The following is an 18,329-nucleotide window of genomic DNA, read 5'->3' as shown; positions in this document are numbered from 1 at the left end:
CCTGGTGGTGTCAATTTAGTGTATATAAATAGTAGCTATTGAAAAAATCATTAGTAAAAATCTAATTCTGGTAGCTTCTAATCACAGATAAACACAATTATTTCATTTGAGGCTGCTATAAAAAGTACTTTTCGCATCGTTAGAGTAAACTCATCAGGTTTGTCAGACCATTCATAATCAGTGGTGCACTATATTAGAGTCTAGAAAATAAGCATATGTTTCTATCTCAAAAACAAGACAACATTGCTAAGTTACTGGCTACTGAATATGATTTAATTTAGCTTTACAGCCCTAGCCTAGCATAGGTGTTATCAATTATACATGTTGCAATTTCCTCTGGAACAGCTGCACAGCTTTGCTTTGATGTCAGGGTTTCTCATTTGTGAGTGTTTCCGTCTTTATTCCTCAGAAGAGCTGAAATGGGAAGAAAAAAAAGAATGTAATACAATAGGAGTTTTTGTAAGGGCCAGGGCTATTTTCTGCAGCCACATTAGGAGAGCAGCAGCCAAGAGCCAAGAAGCAAAAAGTCAATTCCTCACATTCCTTCTAAATTATATCAGAACAATGTAATATCGGGCTGTTAAGAAGACTCCCCCTCCTAATATTACCCACCATCACAGATAAGCAAGGGAATCTCAAGATGTTGATGAATCAAACGCTGTTTGATGGCATTCTGTCTGGCAAGGAATCACTTAACAGTTGTGATTGTAAAATCTATACTTCTATTGTTTTGCATCGGATGAAGTGGGTTCTAGCCCACGAAAGCTTATGCCCAAATATATTTGTTAGTCTCTAAGGTGCCACAAGGACTCCTCGTTGTTTTTGCTGATACAGACTAACATGGCTACCCCTCTGAATACTTCTCTATTGTTCATCTGTATGATCTCTGTCTGGTTCTTTGATTGTTTCTGTCTGTTGCATAACTCATTTTGCAAGATTTAAATCAACTACGGTGGTGGGGTATTATTGGTTAAAGAATTATTTTGCAATATGTTAGGATTGGTCGAAGAATTATTATGTAATATTTTAGTAAAATGATTGGTTAAGGTATAGCTAAGAAGGACTCAAATTTCACTATATAAACTGGGGTCCAAGAAGGAGACCAGCGGGGGGAAAAGAATAAGAAGGAAAGACCTGAAAGAAGAAGAAGAACTCACCCCACAAGACACAGCTTAAAATCAGAACTGCTAAGAATCCTCTGCATGACCATGATGTGCAGCAAGGAACCAGAACCCAGCCGTGACCGACCTTGCGTAGCCAATAGGGAAAGTCTGCCTGTGTGATCAGGACTAGTAAGCATAGTATTGTATGCTTAGCACAGGCACCGACTTTCCAATGTGCGGGGGGGATGGGGGTGCTCAACCCCCAGCTCTGCACCAGGCCCTGCCCCCACTCAACCCCTTCCCCCAAGTCCCCACCCCACCTCTTTCTGCCCCTGTCCCACCCCCAAGCATGCCAGATCCTTGCTCTGCTCCTCTCCCCGCACCACAAAACTGCTGATTGCGGCAGGAGGAAGGCACAGGGAGGGAGGGAAAGGCGCTGATCGGCCAGCCAACCAGTGGGCGGGGAGGCACTGGGGGATGATAGGGGGCTGCTGGTGACCATTTTTCCCCGTGGGTGCTCCAGCCCTGGAGCACCCACGGAGCCTAACGTGTTTTTTTCTTGGTAATTGTTAATAAATAGAGGATAAGGATATTTCTGTGTAAGGATCTTTCATTGGTAAAAAGATCCTGCAAATCTGTAGAAGAGTATGCCTTGAGCCCATGGAAGGGTAAGGGTTGGTACTTAAATTAACCAGATTACACCAAGCCCTAGGAAGTGGGCGTGGGTGGCCCTGAGTCCTAGGAACTGGGTAAGGGTAGGTGCTTTTTGCCTGGAGTCGTAGGAATTGGGAAACAGTGGGTACACTGAAGTCTGCGGGTTACATTTTGGCTGAGTAAAAATGGCAAGACTGGACCCTAGACAGTAATAAGAGACAGTAATATTTAGCAATATTAGCACCTCTTACTGGTGCCAGTTCTAGCAGACCACAACCTTAGCTTCTGCCATATTCACATATGTCTTGAAGGAAAAGGGAAAAGCACGCTGTTTTTACCTTGTAGGTTGAAAGGGTCATCTAAATGATATTCCTAATCCCAAATTTCCCAAGGACCAAGTATCCCAAATTTCAATCCTAACCCAAGTAGCAACAGGGCAGCATTCTGCACTCAGTCAACCCACGGGTAGTAAATTTGTTGGGAGTCAACAGGAGTTTTGTGTATGCCAGGGGTGCAGCACTATCTGGTATCATCATGATAAAATATACGATTTGCAAAGGATGGTAGTGGAGAAATGCCAGAGACTTGCATACAGATGTTGTCATTAAAAAGTCAACATTGGACCACAAGCATCACACAGTCAGTATTTCCCTCTGCTTAGAATAGGAAAGAACAGTGGTATCTCACGGACAATTGTGTGTCAACTATTGGTAAACATTGACTTTTAATGGCAACCACTGAATATACACATGCCCAGACTCTCTAATCTAGTTATTAGTACATGGGCCTACTTTTTGTGCATGTTGCCATATGAAAGCAAATAGAAATAGCTGAAGTCCTATTTATTTCTCATTGCCACTAGGCTGTATTTATTGGGGTCATCTTTAGCATAACAGGGCCTTGAACTAGTTGAAGTCTATAGGTATTACTATAATACAAATAATTATTGATAATAACAGGCTGCTAAAAGACACCTGAACAACACTATGAAAAGCTACAATACTGTTATGTCCCGGGACAGCAGGTGGTGCTCTTACACACAGTCTTCCCAGTTCTTTTTCTTAGCAATGAGCAAATGTTCAGCTTTGGGAAGACATGCTGTGTTGCTGTAAGTTTTTGTTGTAAAGAGCAGTGGTCCGGAAAGAAGGAGCTGTGTGAGCTGCAGGTGAGTTTGGTCTCTGCTTTGGTCTCTGATTAGAGTCCATATTTGAGGTAGAGTAGCTCTCTAGTAACCAGATGTTGATGTAACACTCAAAGAGAGATATAGTGTGGCCTAATGGAGAGGGCACCAGACTAGGACTCAGGAAATCTGGGTTCTAGCTGTAGCTCTGGTTACCTTAGGAAACTTCATCTTTCTGTGTCTCATTTTCCCAGCTGAAAAGAGGGCTAATGCTACTCCTTTGTAAAGTGCTTTGAGATCTTTGATGGGAAGAGCTAGGTGTTGTTATTACACGTCTACCCTAATATAACGCGACCCGATATAACACGAATTCGGATATAACGTGCTCGGGGGGAGGGGCTGCGCACTCCGGTGGATCAAAGCAAGTTCGATATAACATGGTTTCACCTATAACGTGGTAAGATTTTTTGGCTCATGAGGACAGCATTATATCATAGTAGAGGTGTATCATTATTCCTGGAAGAAGGAATTGTCCTGCATGCTCCGAGAATGCCTCAATTCAGGACTGGTGTGTGTAAATAAAGCAAGTGACTCTTAGAATATACCCAGACTCCAAGCCACTGATTTCTCCTCCACTGGGAAGCTGTTCTGCGCAGCCTCAGGCCATCAGCTAACTCAGCAGAGAGGCACCATTGGTGTCAGGATGGGATGGGGGGGAAGGGGTAAGAACACTACCTTGAAGTGCTTCACAACATTTCTGCACTGTGGGCTGTAACAGCTTTGTGTGTATTCATTTCCCTTGTGATTAAAGTCCTTTCCAGAAAAAATATCTCTCAGGGACCATTCTCAAAGCAGAGAGCCAGGAGTCAGGCAGATGACCCCCATTAACCTCAAAAAGAGCCAAGTGGCTAAGTCAAACCCCTCTGCATATCTCTTTGAAAATGGCCCCTCTATTGTTTGAGGGTAGCTTACAAAAACAGGACAAGAATCAGCCAAAAACAATCCAGTGGCCCGATTCAAAGCCCTCTGATGTAGATGAAAAGATTTCCTTTTCTATCAATGGACTTTGGATCAGGTCCAGTTTGATGACTGCTTTAGCCAGATCTGCATTCCAGGCTAAGAGGAGAACATATACATGAGATTCCAGAATAACTTTAGCATGACACACTTACTTCTCTCCATTTGTGGAGATGTTATTATCAACAAATGGGATTTCTTCTCTCTCTGTCTTCCCCAGTACAAGGTGATGCTTTTCCATATTTATGACACACTAAAAGAATAATAAATACTAATGTAAGAGGGGAAATAAAAAACCCATAGTAATCCCCTCTGCAATAGTAAAAGAACAAGAGGGTACACACAAGAGAAATCCTACCTTCAGAGATTTCAAGGTCTGAAGCCCAAGGGAGAAGTTTTTCTCATTTTCTTCTGTTAAAAAAAAAAATCAGATCTGAATTAACAATGATCTACTGCAGTGTTTCTCAAACTTGGGACGCTGCTTGTTTAGGGAAAGCCCCTGGCGGGCAAAGCTGGTTTGTTTACCTGCAGCGTCTGCAGGTCTGGCCGATCGCGGCTCTCACTGGCCGCAGTTCACTGCTCCAGGCCAATGGGAGCTGCTGGAAGTGGCACGGGCCCAGGGACATACTGGCTGCTGCTTCCAGCAGATCCCATTGGCCTGGAGCAGCGAACCGCGGCCAGTGGGAGCCATGATCAGCCACATCTGCAGATGCAGCTGGTAAACAAACTGGCCCGGCCCGCCAGGGGCTTTCCCTAAACAAGCAGCGTCCCAAGTTTGGGAAACACTGATCTATTGTATTCTTTGCAAATAGCTCCACTTTGTACGAAAAGACATTCAGCTAAATACAGATCAGTTGCCAGGGGTGGCTCCAGGCCCCAGCACGCCAAGCGCGTGCTTGGGGCGGCAAGCCGCGGGGGGCACTCTGCAGGCTCCGCGAGGGCGGCAGGCAGGCTGCCCTCTGCGGTTTGCCTGTGGAGGGTCCGCTGGTCCCGCGGCTTTGGCGGACCTCCCGCAGGCGCGGACCCTCCACAGGCAAGCTGCTGGAGGCAGCCTGCCTGCCATGCTTGGGGCGGCAAAATCCCTAGAGCCGCCCCTGTCAGTTGCTAAAGGGATTGAATGAGCCTGAGGGATCAGAAGTAGACTACAGAGCTTTTCACCTCTAGGTCAGTGTCTGACAGTGACCCAAAGAGGGTAGTGACTGAAAGTTGTTACTGCCTGATCAGGCCCTGGTGTGAAATGAGTTTGGTGACTTCCATCCAATTCCTTGTGATCAGATTTCCACAACACAAACTAATCATCTTTTTTGGCAGTCACAATAGAGGCACCAAGGATAGAATACGCCATGGAGACTAAACTATTTCCAGGTAGGGTGACCAGACAGCAAATGTGAAAAATTGGGATGGGGGGAGGGGTAAAAGGAGCCTATATAAGAAAAAGACCCAAAAATCGGGACTGTCCCTATAAAATTAGGACATCTGGTCACCCTATTTCCAGGTCAGGGACAAAATATGTTATTGGCAGGGAATTACAGGGAATCTTACATGCTGATGCCTTTATGATACCTGCTCTGTGGATAAACAGACAGACTTGAACTGTTGATCCAGCAATAAATTCACTTTAAAACACTAAGAGAAAAAAACATACTTTCATTCTTATATTAAAGATCTCTATTTTTAAAATGGTCAAACAGCTTCACACTTGTTGTTGATGAGGAAAAATGAACATGCTACCTACTTCATGGCACACTGAAATAGATATGGGATCAGCTTATATCATATCTACAGCACTGGAAAGATACTGCCCAACCACTTACCTGTGACAACTGCAGAACAGTCCACGTGGATAGTTCCCACTGTAACAGCTAAATGTTCTATCTGGCCAATCACTTTCATATTGCGTGGTAATGAAATCTTCACACCTTCAGTCTTGTATGTTTTGATATGCTCCTTTAACCTGTACATTGAAACCAGTAATTGCATTTAGCAGTGGGTGTTCAGCTGAGACGGCAGTAAAACTATATTCTTTGAGCTGTCCGTTCATTCCTATTAAGTGATTATCATCTGAAGCTGCTTTATTGGTAACCTATCTGTGATGATACTGTATCCTGACCTGATCCTACTCCAGTTTAAGTCAATGACAAAAGTCCCATTAGTTTCAATGGGGCGGGATCAAGCCCTTTATGAAGAAATTATTTTGGGTTGTATTTCACAGCTTGTTTCTACAGGAGTCTGTTCCTTAGAGTTCTCTCTCATTTCCCCAGGACAGAAGAATCTGTTAATCCCAAGCTGTCTTCTAGTAATAAAGTTCCAAATTCAGCCCTGGTGTAAGCATGTGCTGCTCTGCTTTGAATTCAAGGCATGTTGAACCACTAACACCATATCATCATTTGGCCCAAAACTTCTCCAGAGTATTTTACAGCTAGGAGAGCATATGTGATTTTTGTTCATTAGCAGATGATGACAGGTTACTTCACTGGAAGTATTGACATATAAATAAAATATCCAGCAGAAGAGGAAATGCTTGTCAATGATGTATTATATTTCAACAAGCACAGTATTTTCCCTAGATTACTACATTCCATAGACTATTCTGATAACATGTATGGATTATTTCGGTACATTTTTTCACATTTTATGTTGAACTGAAATTAAGTAGACATTCAAACACAAAGCGATAATTCTGGCCTGGGATAATCCAGAGTCATTTTTTATTGTTGTAAGGTGTTTTTTTCCCCCTACAAATCTGCTTTGCAAGAGCAGTCATCTCTAGAGGAACCAACTCTGAACAAGGCACTTTGAGGCAAGCTCCATTAAAAGAGCCATTTTCCTGTCCCATAGAACTGTCTTGCCGAGTGAAGGACCAAAGAGTTTCCATTTCTTAATTCTGTTGATTTCCAATTCTTTTGATCTTTCCATGTGTTCTGGTTTGCCAGGCACATTAAAGATAGTGAAGTGGAATACTTTCCCTCTACAACAGCTAAACTGAACAGAATGGCAAAACTGCTTTAGCTGATTTCATTACCATTTAACATTCTGATTAATTATTGTGATTGCTCAGAGTGAAGCAGGTCATTACCAATAATATTTCTACCAAATGCACATGACTAAGCACCATAAAGTGATGACCTCACCATCTAAATTGATAATCCACTCAGGAGAAGTATAATCACAATATTAGGAAATCCTGTTTTCCACCAACAGTCGCATGATATTAAGCAGCGCTCTGCCTGGCTGCACCAGGAATTATTAGAGAATGGGGCAAATTCAGCCACGGAGGGACTCTCTTCAAAGGCTATTGTCCAATTTCTATAATGAATTATGATATGATATGGCGTATTTAGATCTGCATTTATCAATTTATTTCTGTCTGGGCTGTCTTACAGGAGGTGTAGGTGTTCAGGTATACTGAGTGCAGTGTAAATGCCTAGACAGACAGACAGATAGAGCTTATCGTAAAATATAGGGCAAAGAGATGCATTGGGTCTTGCCCCTGCTGTCAATAGATATCTCAGCTGGGGATGCAAAGCTTTTTTATGGAGCTGGCAAGTGGGTCTCTTCTCTGCTATCTCAGTGTGTAGACATCATTGCTGGCTGAGTTATGATTCATCAGCAGATGGTGAGTAATGTAGCTAAAAGAACAGGAATTCAGGCTCATAGTCCCATGATACAAAAAAAGATCATACAGCCTGAGCCTCGCAAGAGGTGCCAAACACCCTAAACTCCCATTGACTTAATTGGGGTGGAGGGGAGATTGGTATCTTGCAGGGTCAGGATCAAAGAGCCTGATTTTCATAGAAGCTGAGCACATGCAGCTCCCATGGACTTCAGTTGGAGTTCTGGGGAACCAGCAGTTTTGAAAATCTGACCCATGGGATGCAGAAGGCTCTCTGAGCTGTTCCATCAGGGCCGGCGCTTCCATTAGGCGACCCTAGTTGGTCGCCTAGGGTGCCAGGATTCGGGGGGCGGCATTTTGTGTGCTCCCCACGGGGCGCATGGGAGCTTCCGGTTCCGTCGCGCCACTGAAGAAGGACCTTCTGCCGACGTGCCGCGGAAAACAGCGGCAGGCAATTGAGCAGCTCAATGACTGCCGCTGTCGCCTGCGGCATTTCGGCAGAGGGTCCTTCTTCGGCGGCGCGATGGGAGTGGAACCGGAAGCTCCCGCGCGCCCCGTGGGGACCGCACAAAATGCTGCCCCCCGAATTCTGCCTAGGGCGCCAGAAACCCTGGCGCCGCTCCTGTGTTCCATTGTCCCGCTAAGAAGGTAACAGCCAGAGGGGGACATGGAAATTTGCTATTGAATATTCAATGTTAAGGGTTCGTTATATAGAAAAAAGTAGCTCAATGGCTCTCTGTGATGTTAGCTAAAATCACCAGCCTAGATCCTCTGGTGCACCCAGTTTCTGATGGGAACAGCAAAGCAGGTGGGGAAAGGCATCAGGGAGCCACTTGTTGCTCCTTGATCTTCAGACTGGCTTTATGTTGACCCTGGAAATGTTCAGAGCAGACTGGGTGCTGCTGTAAACTCCATGAGCTGGAAAGAATGTCCAAGGAGCTGTCTGCCAGTAGAGGACAGGAGTGCAGCACTCTGGTCACACTCCCATCCAGGACATTCCCCTTCCTGTTCCTTAAATACTACCTATTTTGAGGGCTGCAAGGAAGGAAGTCTGTAGGAGCCAGGTATGCTGGATCTACATCTACAGGTGAGATGCAGCTGGTTTCTGCCCCCTTTGTGCCACTAGAGCAGTGCACAGGAAGCTGAGGAGAAGGCAAGATCTGGCCTATTTTGTCCCTTAGTCAGGGCCAGATTGACTTCAGTGGAGTTGCACATTTGTAACCAAGGGCTGAATGTGGCCTGCAGCAAAGGAGAGAACAATTACTTGGGGGAGGGCACATGGATTTTTGCCTTTTCTAAATTGCTTGCAAGTCAGAACCAGACTTAGTTAAGAAAAGCAGAGCAGTGGATGGAGCTCGCCACACAGACAGAACCTTAGTACAAGATGGATGCACGGTGATAGCTCCTTGAGGGCATGTAACGAATGTGTTCATTTATGTTCATTTAGACAGAAAATCAGCCTGAAAGCAAGCTTGAAAAGTAGGAAGGCTCTATCCATAACCAGCAAAAGGAGGTATTTAAATGATAATGAAGTGGGATCCTTCTTATCCTCTCTGCGGAGAGATCCCATTAATATCTCTCACTGCTAAGCACGGAGGATTTGTTAGAAGATCACTTCAGACTAATTAAATTGATCTCTTACCTAACATGTAAGGAGAGTATTTAGGGTGGCACAAGGCATAGGTGTAAAAGGATGAAAAAAGAAAGGGATAATTCAGTGAATATCAAGAACATTCTGATGGTGAAACCTCTTAGGTGGAGAAGGAGTCCAGTGGGTGGAGTCCTTTCCTGGGACCTTTAACACCAGACTGCACAAAGTAATACTAGACAATGTACTATAAGCACCTTCCTGTACTGGCAGAGAAATGGATGAGATCTCTTAATAGGTATTTTCCATCTCTGATTTCAATGGCCGCATGAAATATAAAAGCCTATATTAAATCATCCTAATTTTTTCAGTGTTGATCCATGTATCATGTACGTCATTTGAAGTAAACTGTGCTGCTGCATTCTGCTGCAGCACAAGAGCATCAGTGGATGCCAGAACTGAATGGGTTAGATGTCTGATTTAAACTAACAAAAGCTATTGTATTAATCACACTGGAGGACAACCTCCTCATATCTCATAGCAAACATAAAACTGAAATGGCCCAAAAGGCTGGCTGAGAGAAAGAATGGTCTTTTGGTCAAAGCACTAGCAAGAAACTCAGATCCAGGTTCAAGCTTTCAGCTCTGCCTTAGGTTTCCTGAGTGACCTGAAGACCTCTGTGCCTCAGGTCCTCATCTGTAAAATGGGGTTAATAATACTCTGTTTTTTTATTTATTTATTTTTAGACTAACTCCTTCAGGGGAGGGATCATTTCTTACTGTGTGTGTCAGTACAGCACCGGGCACAGTGGGTCTGGATCTCAATTGGTGCCTTGAGGTGCTACTGTAGTACACATAAATATACGGAGGCAGTGACTGCTTTAATTTTGAATTTCCTGATATAGGGCCCAATACTATACATCGCTGTAAGTCTGTACTTTAATATTTAAATGTATTTCCTCTCTCTTTGACAGGGAGGGATTTTGACACTGAAGCCAATAGGAAGTTTCCCATTGACTTCAGTAGGAGCAGAAATTGGCCCATATATTGATCTAAGCCAGCTCGTTAGACTTTCTCTTTAATGGCTGGGACTGTTTTTTCTAAGGGTACTGAAAATAGTATAAGAATCAAGTCTGATATGTAAATGGAGAAGAACCAACACGTCGGGCGCCATTCTGGTCTGTTGCGTAAAGGCTCACCATGGACGATGCTGAGCATTGTCAACTTTCATTGGCTTCACCAGGAGTCAAGAGTTCTTCTCCCTTCTCAGGAGTTCTCAGCACCTTCCAGGACTGAGCCCTAAATGCATCATCATCACTTGTCAGTGTCAGATGCATGTGATTTACTTCCTTGTTCATAGCAGGTGCAGCTGCTTTGCAGCCATTAAAGACTATTGTGCAAATAAACAACAGACTTTACGGAAAATGGGCATTATTTACCTAGTCGTGTGTAATGGTGCTTAGGGAACAATTACAGTTGTTTGCATAATCATGGTAAGCCGATCTTGAAACCTCAATGTTGCTAGGGGGAAATATCAACACCGATGGCTTTACCCAGCTCCATTAAAGTCAGTGGGAGTTTTGCCATACATTATTGTAAGTCAGTCTTCTAATATTGTTAAATATATTTCCTTTCTTTTTGATGAGGAAAATTTTTGCCACTGATGTCAGTGGGCAGAAGAACAGGCCCCTAAACACCATTTCAGAAATAATTTGGAAATTCTGAAAGCTTTCCTCGTTTGTACAGCAGCAATGATACCATGTATGAATACTCAACATGCTGCCTTGTACCATGAGTTAGGTTTAAACAGGCCGCTTACCCCAGTCTATCCAAACATGCGGACGATATGAGATTATACTGACAACTGGTGTCAATCACAGCTTTCAAGTCCTTTCCAGCACACTGCAAGGAGAAAACAAGAGTGTTTGGAAGGAACAACAGAATGTAAGAAAGAAATCCAGTGTTAATTGCATCTGTGCAAAGGTCCATGTACATGGAACACAGGACTCCAATAGCACCTGCTATGTCACCATTGAGGTTTCACTGTTCCAGCACTTTCTTTTCTATTTCTCTCAGCCTCTCAACTATGGCTTAGTGCACATGAGGATTTCAGACTAATGTTTAAATGAAACGCCTCTACAGAATAATGAAGACGTAGGGTTGGATCCTGTGAGGTGCTGAGCACCTGCAATCCCATTGAATCTTTATCTGTAGCTATTGGGCCAATCAGATATCTAAAAAAACAGTCCTTATTGTGGTGTTCTGGGATTGCCCTTTTCCCAAAGGTCTCAGATCCCATTCCTCGGCTGGCATAGCTTCTCAATGGAGAGTGATAAAGTCACTGTGCTGACTGGAGGCCGCATGCTGGCAATCAAAACTTCCCTATCCCCTTCAAACATTACAGGCCTGGCTCCTCAGCTGATGCTAATCAACGTCACCACACAGACTTCAGTGGAGCTATGCCACATTACAGCATCTGAGGATCCGAACATATATACAACACTGAGCATCCTGTTGGCTCTCAATAAATAAGCATCTTCTGCTAAATCCAACATTAGGAATTGGCAGGAAAGGGGAGCCTTATGGGAAGAAAGATGGGACGCTGAGGGGACTAAGATACAGGGGATGCTGAGGGTAGGGGGGTTTAATCACAAAACAAAATTATCCCAACTTTTGAAATAAACATGCCCCAGATCTGCTAACCTATATGCTCCAATGTCAAAGGGAATGGCAGTCAGGATGTTCCCTGGGGCATTCCCACACAGACAGACCCATGCCTGCCTAGAGAAGAAGGCTTTAGAGCAGTGGTCCCCAACCTTTTTGTGACCAGTAGCACATTCATGTTTTCAGAAGAGCGTGGCGGGCGCCAACAACTTTTCAAGGCTTATTTTGTATTTGTACATTAAATAATAAAAAAAATGTATATTACATAATATATGAATCCAGAGAGAAGAGAGAAGCCGGAGAAAAGCTGCGAGGACAGAGAACACCGGTGCCCGCAGCCCTGGAGTATTCGGGCCCCAGATTCTCTTCTCTGCTGGGCACTAGGTGTGCCCCGCACCTGCCAGGAACAGAGAACACCACGCCCGCAGCCTGACTTCTCTGTCTCTGGGAGGTCCCCTGCTGGGCACTAGGTGGGCGCACATAAATGCCCCGGTGGGCGCCATGGCGCCCACGGGCACCGCGTTGGGGACCACTGCTTTAGAGTTTGACACACACAGCTCTACCATACTCAGGCTGCCTTCTCTGAGGGGAAGTTAGTGATGATGATGGAAAGATTAATGTACTGGGCATCTCAGGAGCACAGGAACTCCAAAGCCCCAGGAGACTTATGTTTGGGTCACCCAGCATAACAGCTGTGTTTTTACTGGGGCCTTTGTTTTGCAGAACTGCTATTATATCCGTTGTATGAGAGAGAACAGTTAGATGGAAAATAATAATGCATTTTTTCAGGGCTGTCGACATTATTCATTTCCTTGTATAAAGGAAAACAGACACCTGTCAAAAATAATATCCCATCAGCAAAAACATTGGGCTTCATAACACTAAACCTGGAATACAAGGAGCCTAGTTGTGCCTTTATTATATGGGTGGGTTCAATTCCTCCTGCACTGCTGATAAAAGGATTTAGGAAAAGCTGGTAAAAAAATCAGAGGAAGCATTACCTGACAGCACACTAATATTAACTCTTCTTCCTCCTTTTTCTTTGGGTTGTCTGGCTTGGTTTGATTCAGCTTATTGGTCTGTGCTGAGATGTCGTTCTTTGGAGTCCATGTCCCTCGGTTGTTTCGTAATTTTGATAAATTTGTCTCCATTAAACGTCTTTGCAGAATGTTATGTGGTTGCTTTAAAACAAAACAAAAAATAATAATACAATTATAAAATGATACTACTACTGTTGGGCTCCATTGGTCAGTGATTTGAGTCTCAACAAGTCTTTTATATAGATAGCAAAGGCTAAATAACTTACCTGACTTCAGCTACATTCAATAGGAATTCCTAGACCAAAAGGTGCATAATGTATTAGCCGAGGGAAAACCCCATGACATCAAAATAGTATTTGGAGAGCATTATTTCCCCTTCCAAGAGAATAGCCAAGCTGAGGGCATGATATTAACATGGGAATCAGAACAGACTTAAGAAAGACTTAAGAAGATACATTTTATTCTTCAGTTATCTGGAAGTTTAACTGATAATTTGGCCTTTGACTAAGTGCCTTGTTTAATATGCAGAGGACTACGTGACCTATTGAGCGAATGGAGAGGCCTTTCATCTCTTAACTCAAATTGAGTGTAGGTCACTTATTAAATGAGTGTGTCTTAATCTAATACCTGCCTTCTGAAATTGTTTTACATGAATCAACCAGCTGATTTGGGTGTGCTATACAGCCACTGAAAGGTGAAATTGGATAAGGCACAACTGTAGAAAGATGACTACACAAATACTGTCTATGTTCATATATGGTTTGGTCCAACTTAAACCTTACGCCATATGGCTCTTTTCCCTTCACTCTTCATGTCATCCTTCATGCTGTTCCTCACTTCTCTACATCCTTCAAACAGCTTCCCACTTCCTGTGCAACAAGCACCCCTGCCTAAATCCTTCCTGATAGCACACTGCTTTCCCAAAGCCTTTCTACGTTGGCCATGGGATGATACATATTCACAGAAGTTTAGAGATGAAAGTGACCTGTTAGGTCATCTAGTCCATGCCCCTGCCAATAGATGGTTGCTCCCTCTACATTTTTCTAATGAGCTTCATCTCACCACCAGTGATACATTCACACCTTCTCAGACCTCAACTTTTGCCTATTGGTTGTGCCTATATATTTGCCTGCATATTGTATATTTGCAAAGGTGAATATGATAGTGAAGCACCTAACTCCAATGGAATTTCATTTCAATCTGGGTGCCTAACTCCCCTAGCCGCCTTTGAAAATCTCAGCCTGTATTTTTTTGAATTAGTTTGCAAACTCTTTCCAGTGAAGTTCCTGTGTTTTAACATGTTCAGTGAAGCATGTTAAATAATAAAGGGTACAAGAGACTAATGTAACATGGTTTACAGATAGTCAGATGACATGGAAACACTCTCCTTAAACAAATACATTGTTGGTATTTCAGGTTCTGTTGCGGGGGCATAACATTTACAGAAGAAGTGAAACTATATTAGATGGATAAGAATCAGGTAGATATGGTAAAATACCTGCTGTCATTGAAACATGTCATCTCTCTTTTTTCATACCCTCAGCTTGGCTATCCTCTTGGAAGGGGAAATCTTTTTGTATTGAAAGGAAAATAAAATTCCTTAATCTGTGGCTGATGTTTTGTATGACTGGCACTCATGATGGCATGTTCTGTATAATGAGATAACATACTTGATTCTGCACCCAGCAGTCAGTAACAATGAAAGATTAGAACTCTAATTATGCTGCCTACATTATCTTCAAAAAAGTCATGGGACCAGTTCTGCCACCCTTATTTGTGGTGAGAAACTATTTTATTCCCAGTGAAATCAATGGAACTAATTTCGCAGCAGGGTATTACTTAATGTAAGTATAGGTGGGAGAACTTGTTCCACTTTTTTAATTGTATAGATACCCCACACTGTGGCATGAGGAAATCACTTAAGAAAGCAGAACCATTAGGTATGACCCAGCACTGTGATCACAATGAACGCATTCAAAATAGAGTCAGCTGCACAATACACCATTCTCTAAATAGAATGAGCAGAAAAACTCAGCTATGTTAGTGCTTCCGACAGGCAAAGGGGCAGGTGCTTTGGAGAAGGTTGCATGCCCTCATATCCTTGAATGTTTCCTGCAGTACAAGCATGCATTTTACAAGCTCTGAATCTGCACTTAAAATTCATCAAACATGAGGATTAGATGGCTTATGTTACAGGTCCTGGGATAGGGAACGTTTCACCTCTAGGCCCTCAGCTCACATCCAGCCCAGATCAGCAGCGACTAGGAACAATAGGAGCGTCCAAACCTTCAAAGTTCAGTGTTAGTCTGGACACTTTCCCAAACCATCAGCTCCCAAACCACACAACCAATTCCCAGTGAAAGAAGTTACTAGAGAATCAAGGGTGGGCCATGCCTAGGAATATCATTGCCTCCTTTCCTGAGAACCTCTCATTAATTTCCAGAGTAACAGTTCAATGCACACGTGACAAGCTCCACCACAGGGCATCAGTGGACCTCAGATTTCTCATGCTAAAAGCACAAACTTTAACTGCTTGATCTAAAAAACTAAGCTCCCCAGCTGGCAGCTCTACCATTCTTAATCTTTATATGGATCAGCCACTTAAGAGACAAAGACCTACACTATGGTAATGTGGGTTACAAGTGCAACCGGAAACATCTTTTATCAGTGCTAGTTCCTCTGAAGTCTGAGGCAAATGCTACCTTCAGTAGGACAAGCATAGCTTGTATGTTCCAGTGCATATGTTATCTAATAAGTTGAAAAGACTCCCTTCAGCATCATTCTGTCCAAGGCTATTACTAATTAATTTATTTAAACTTTGATTTTCCTTGACTTTCATATGCAATACAGAGTGAGGAGTGTTAGTCAGAGAGATGAGTCAACTGCTGGAAACAGACACTGAAAATCAAATAACGGTTGCAAAGATCCTGCTGAAAAATGGCAGCCAGACCACTTAAGGAAAGAAAAAGAGGAAAGATCTTTTCAAGCGAGTTATCATATTCAGTGGTGTCCTCCCCTCACTGCATCTTGGCTGTGCACCCAGTAAAATGTTGAAAACAATTGAACTAGGGTGACCAGATGTCCTGATTTTATAGGGACAGTCCCGATTTTGGGGTCTTTTTCTTATATAGGCTCCTATTACCCCACACCCCTGTCCCGATTTTTCACACTTGCTATCTGGTCACCCTAAATTGAACACAAAGAAGCAGTTTATTCTGTTTTAGGTGTCATCGCTCCAGCCCTCATACTGAACTACACAGAGTTCTTCTGAAGAGTGAAACATTACACAGCATTCAGTGAGTGAAACAAATATGTTGTTATTTTGGTGTGGTCTGGGAGAGTAGTGATTTTCCTAAAGCATCACCAGAGAGCTTTTTTGTTTTGCAACACCAACCAAAAGCCACAAGAAACCAAAACAAGACATGGGGCAGATCTGGGTCCCATTTTATCTCATTTCCCAAAGTTCAGGACTGGCTCCAATTTTGGCCCTTCTCTAATTTATATACAAAATAGGTGTAATTTAGTCATCTGCATTTCTTGCAGGCCCGCCCCACTGGTTTGGCTTCTGGCTCCTAAAAGGACAGGAAAACTCACAAACCAATTTAATTCAGGATACTGAAAAGAGAACCACAATGGAGAGTCTAAGGTCTGCCTATTCCTAGATAGAACTTGCTGTGTCCTACTTATGTCAATTGTGCCTAGATACTACAGCAAAGGGTTTCTGAGAGCTAGACAGAGTTCTTCTTATGTGGCAAGAAACTTCTCACTTCCAGCAAACCACTCAGCAAAACTCACTTCTCATACAGCTCATCCAGGAATAGGTTTTCCCTTTCCCTCATTTTCTGTTATCTCCTATCTTCCACTTTCTCTCATCCTCGTGGTCCATTGTTATTTCTTGTGTTATCTGTCTGGTTTTGATTGTAGGCTCCGGGGAGTAGAGATCTTGTATTTTTGTTTTTCTGTAAGGTGCCAGGAACACACCTAAGGTAGTAGGATAATAATAATACAGAATCCCTCTTTCTAGCCATCTTTGAAACCTGAGTGTACATGCCTAAAGAACTTGATACTGTGGTACTGGTTACTGTTATTGTTTTTAAAGCTTTAAAGAGTCAGATGGCATTGGGAACAAGTTAGCTGCCCTGGCAATTAGACAGCATCATCTCCATGGAAATGGATAAGAACAAAAATTACTAGAGCAATTAGAAAAGCTGTTTTTATTTTTCTAATCTCAAAAACATCCTGTTGCATGTCACACCTGGGATGTTGAGCAATAGCTGAGTAGTACAGTTAGCCCCCACATATGGCCAATATGCCCAGCCAACCAAGCTAACCGACAAAAAACAACAAGAACACACAAGCTGTATCTTTGTGCTAACATTGGACATTTATGTAGCTAACAAGAATATCCAGAGCAGTATAATAGTAAGGCTTAAAAAATAAGAGCTTTGGAAGGGCTGGAAACCCTCATGCTTCGGGGCATAAGCCAACGTCTTCACTAATGGGGGATTAGGAAGAAACTGGCCTTGGGAGTAGGGATATCCCATAGAGGCATACAACATGGCTTCTTGTACTTTCTTGTATCTTCCTGTGAAGCAGCTGGTACTAGCCACTGTCAGAGAGTGAACTGGACTAGATAGACCACAGCTTTGATCCAGTGTGGCAAGTCCTATGCTCCTATTGTCAAGTTATACTGCCAAAAACAAAAACAAAACAAAAAATAGTTTTCTAATTTCAAAAATAAGTGCATATCTAATGCTTGTACAGAATAAAAATAAGACTGCATTTGTGTAAGGCTAGCACATGAATCAAAATAGTCTGCTACAGCCAGTGTCTTCCAAATTCATTGGGCCAGATCCTCAGCTGAGGTGAACTGGTGTAGCTCGATTCAAGTCAATGAAGCTATGGCAATGTACACCAGAGAAGAGTCTGTCCCAGCACAGTAACAGAAACGAGAAGCTGATATTATGGCTTTCTAGATGTTTTTAATGAGGACCATTATCTGTCATGCCTCTGAAGCATCCCACTGCCATCTTTGAGAGACCCCATTTTGAGCATTACAATGGCTGAAATTGCATTGAATACAGTGTGGTGAGGCTGGAAAAGCTACTCAGGAACAGGGTGGATATGTTACATGGGTGATGAAATGGTGAACATGTAAAGTTTGGCTTGATTCCGAGTTCCCATTCAAATTGTGCCTAATGTATGAAAATCTGTAAATACCTCAGCCTCGGTACGGTGGCCTGTTACTTCTCATCATGTTCCAGGCTCCTGCCAAAAAAAATACTTCACCATGGAGTTCATGGCTGGCAAAGAAACAAGGCCAAGGAGCCCCTCAGGCACATCATGCTCAAAGTGCTGATCTGGGAGCTCCTCCCAGTCCCTTTCAGAGTTGGATGGTTCCAGTATATGCTGAACAGAGGAAGGACAAACCACACGTGACAGATGTAACCCTTCTGCCCATCTGAGTTGGCAGCAACAAGGGCCAGGTTCAGTCTCTAGGGGTTCCGTTTCAATAACGCAATGCAAAACCG

At 43.1% G+C, this 18,329-nt stretch overlaps 1 protein-coding gene across 4 annotated transcripts in view; it reads right to left on the bottom strand.

The window, feature by feature from the left end:
- Positions 1–251: 251 nt before the first annotated feature.
- NRIP3 (nuclear receptor interacting protein 3) overlaps positions 252–18,329 on the bottom strand; it is a 46,884-nt gene continuing 28,806 nt past the window's right edge. For 3 of the 4 annotated variants that reach the window (XM_039533611.1, XM_039533612.1, XM_039533610.1), the window contains 6 exons: positions 12,760–12,939; positions 10,914–10,996; positions 5,709–5,848; positions 4,253–4,305; positions 4,050–4,147; positions 252–414 (listed from right to left, as the gene is read on the bottom strand). In XM_039533611.1, the coding sequence (XP_039389545.1) occupies positions 399–414; positions 4,050–4,147; positions 4,253–4,305; positions 5,709–5,848; positions 10,914–10,996; positions 12,760–12,939 (570 nt within the window). In that variant the 3' untranslated portion in view covers positions 252–398. The remainder of the gene's footprint in view (positions 415–4,049; positions 4,148–4,252; positions 4,306–5,708; positions 5,849–10,913; positions 10,997–12,759; positions 12,940–18,329) is intronic. The other variant, XM_039533613.1, reaches the window with a different exon arrangement.

The sequence above is a fragment of the Mauremys reevesii genome, linkage group 4 (genome assembly GCF_016161935.1).
Source record: "Mauremys reevesii isolate NIE-2019 linkage group 4, ASM1616193v1, whole genome shotgun sequence".
In the NCBI taxonomy this organism is placed as follows: Eukaryota; Metazoa; Chordata; order Testudines; family Geoemydidae; genus Mauremys; species Mauremys reevesii.
This window is presented reverse-complemented; position numbering and strand designations above follow the sequence as displayed.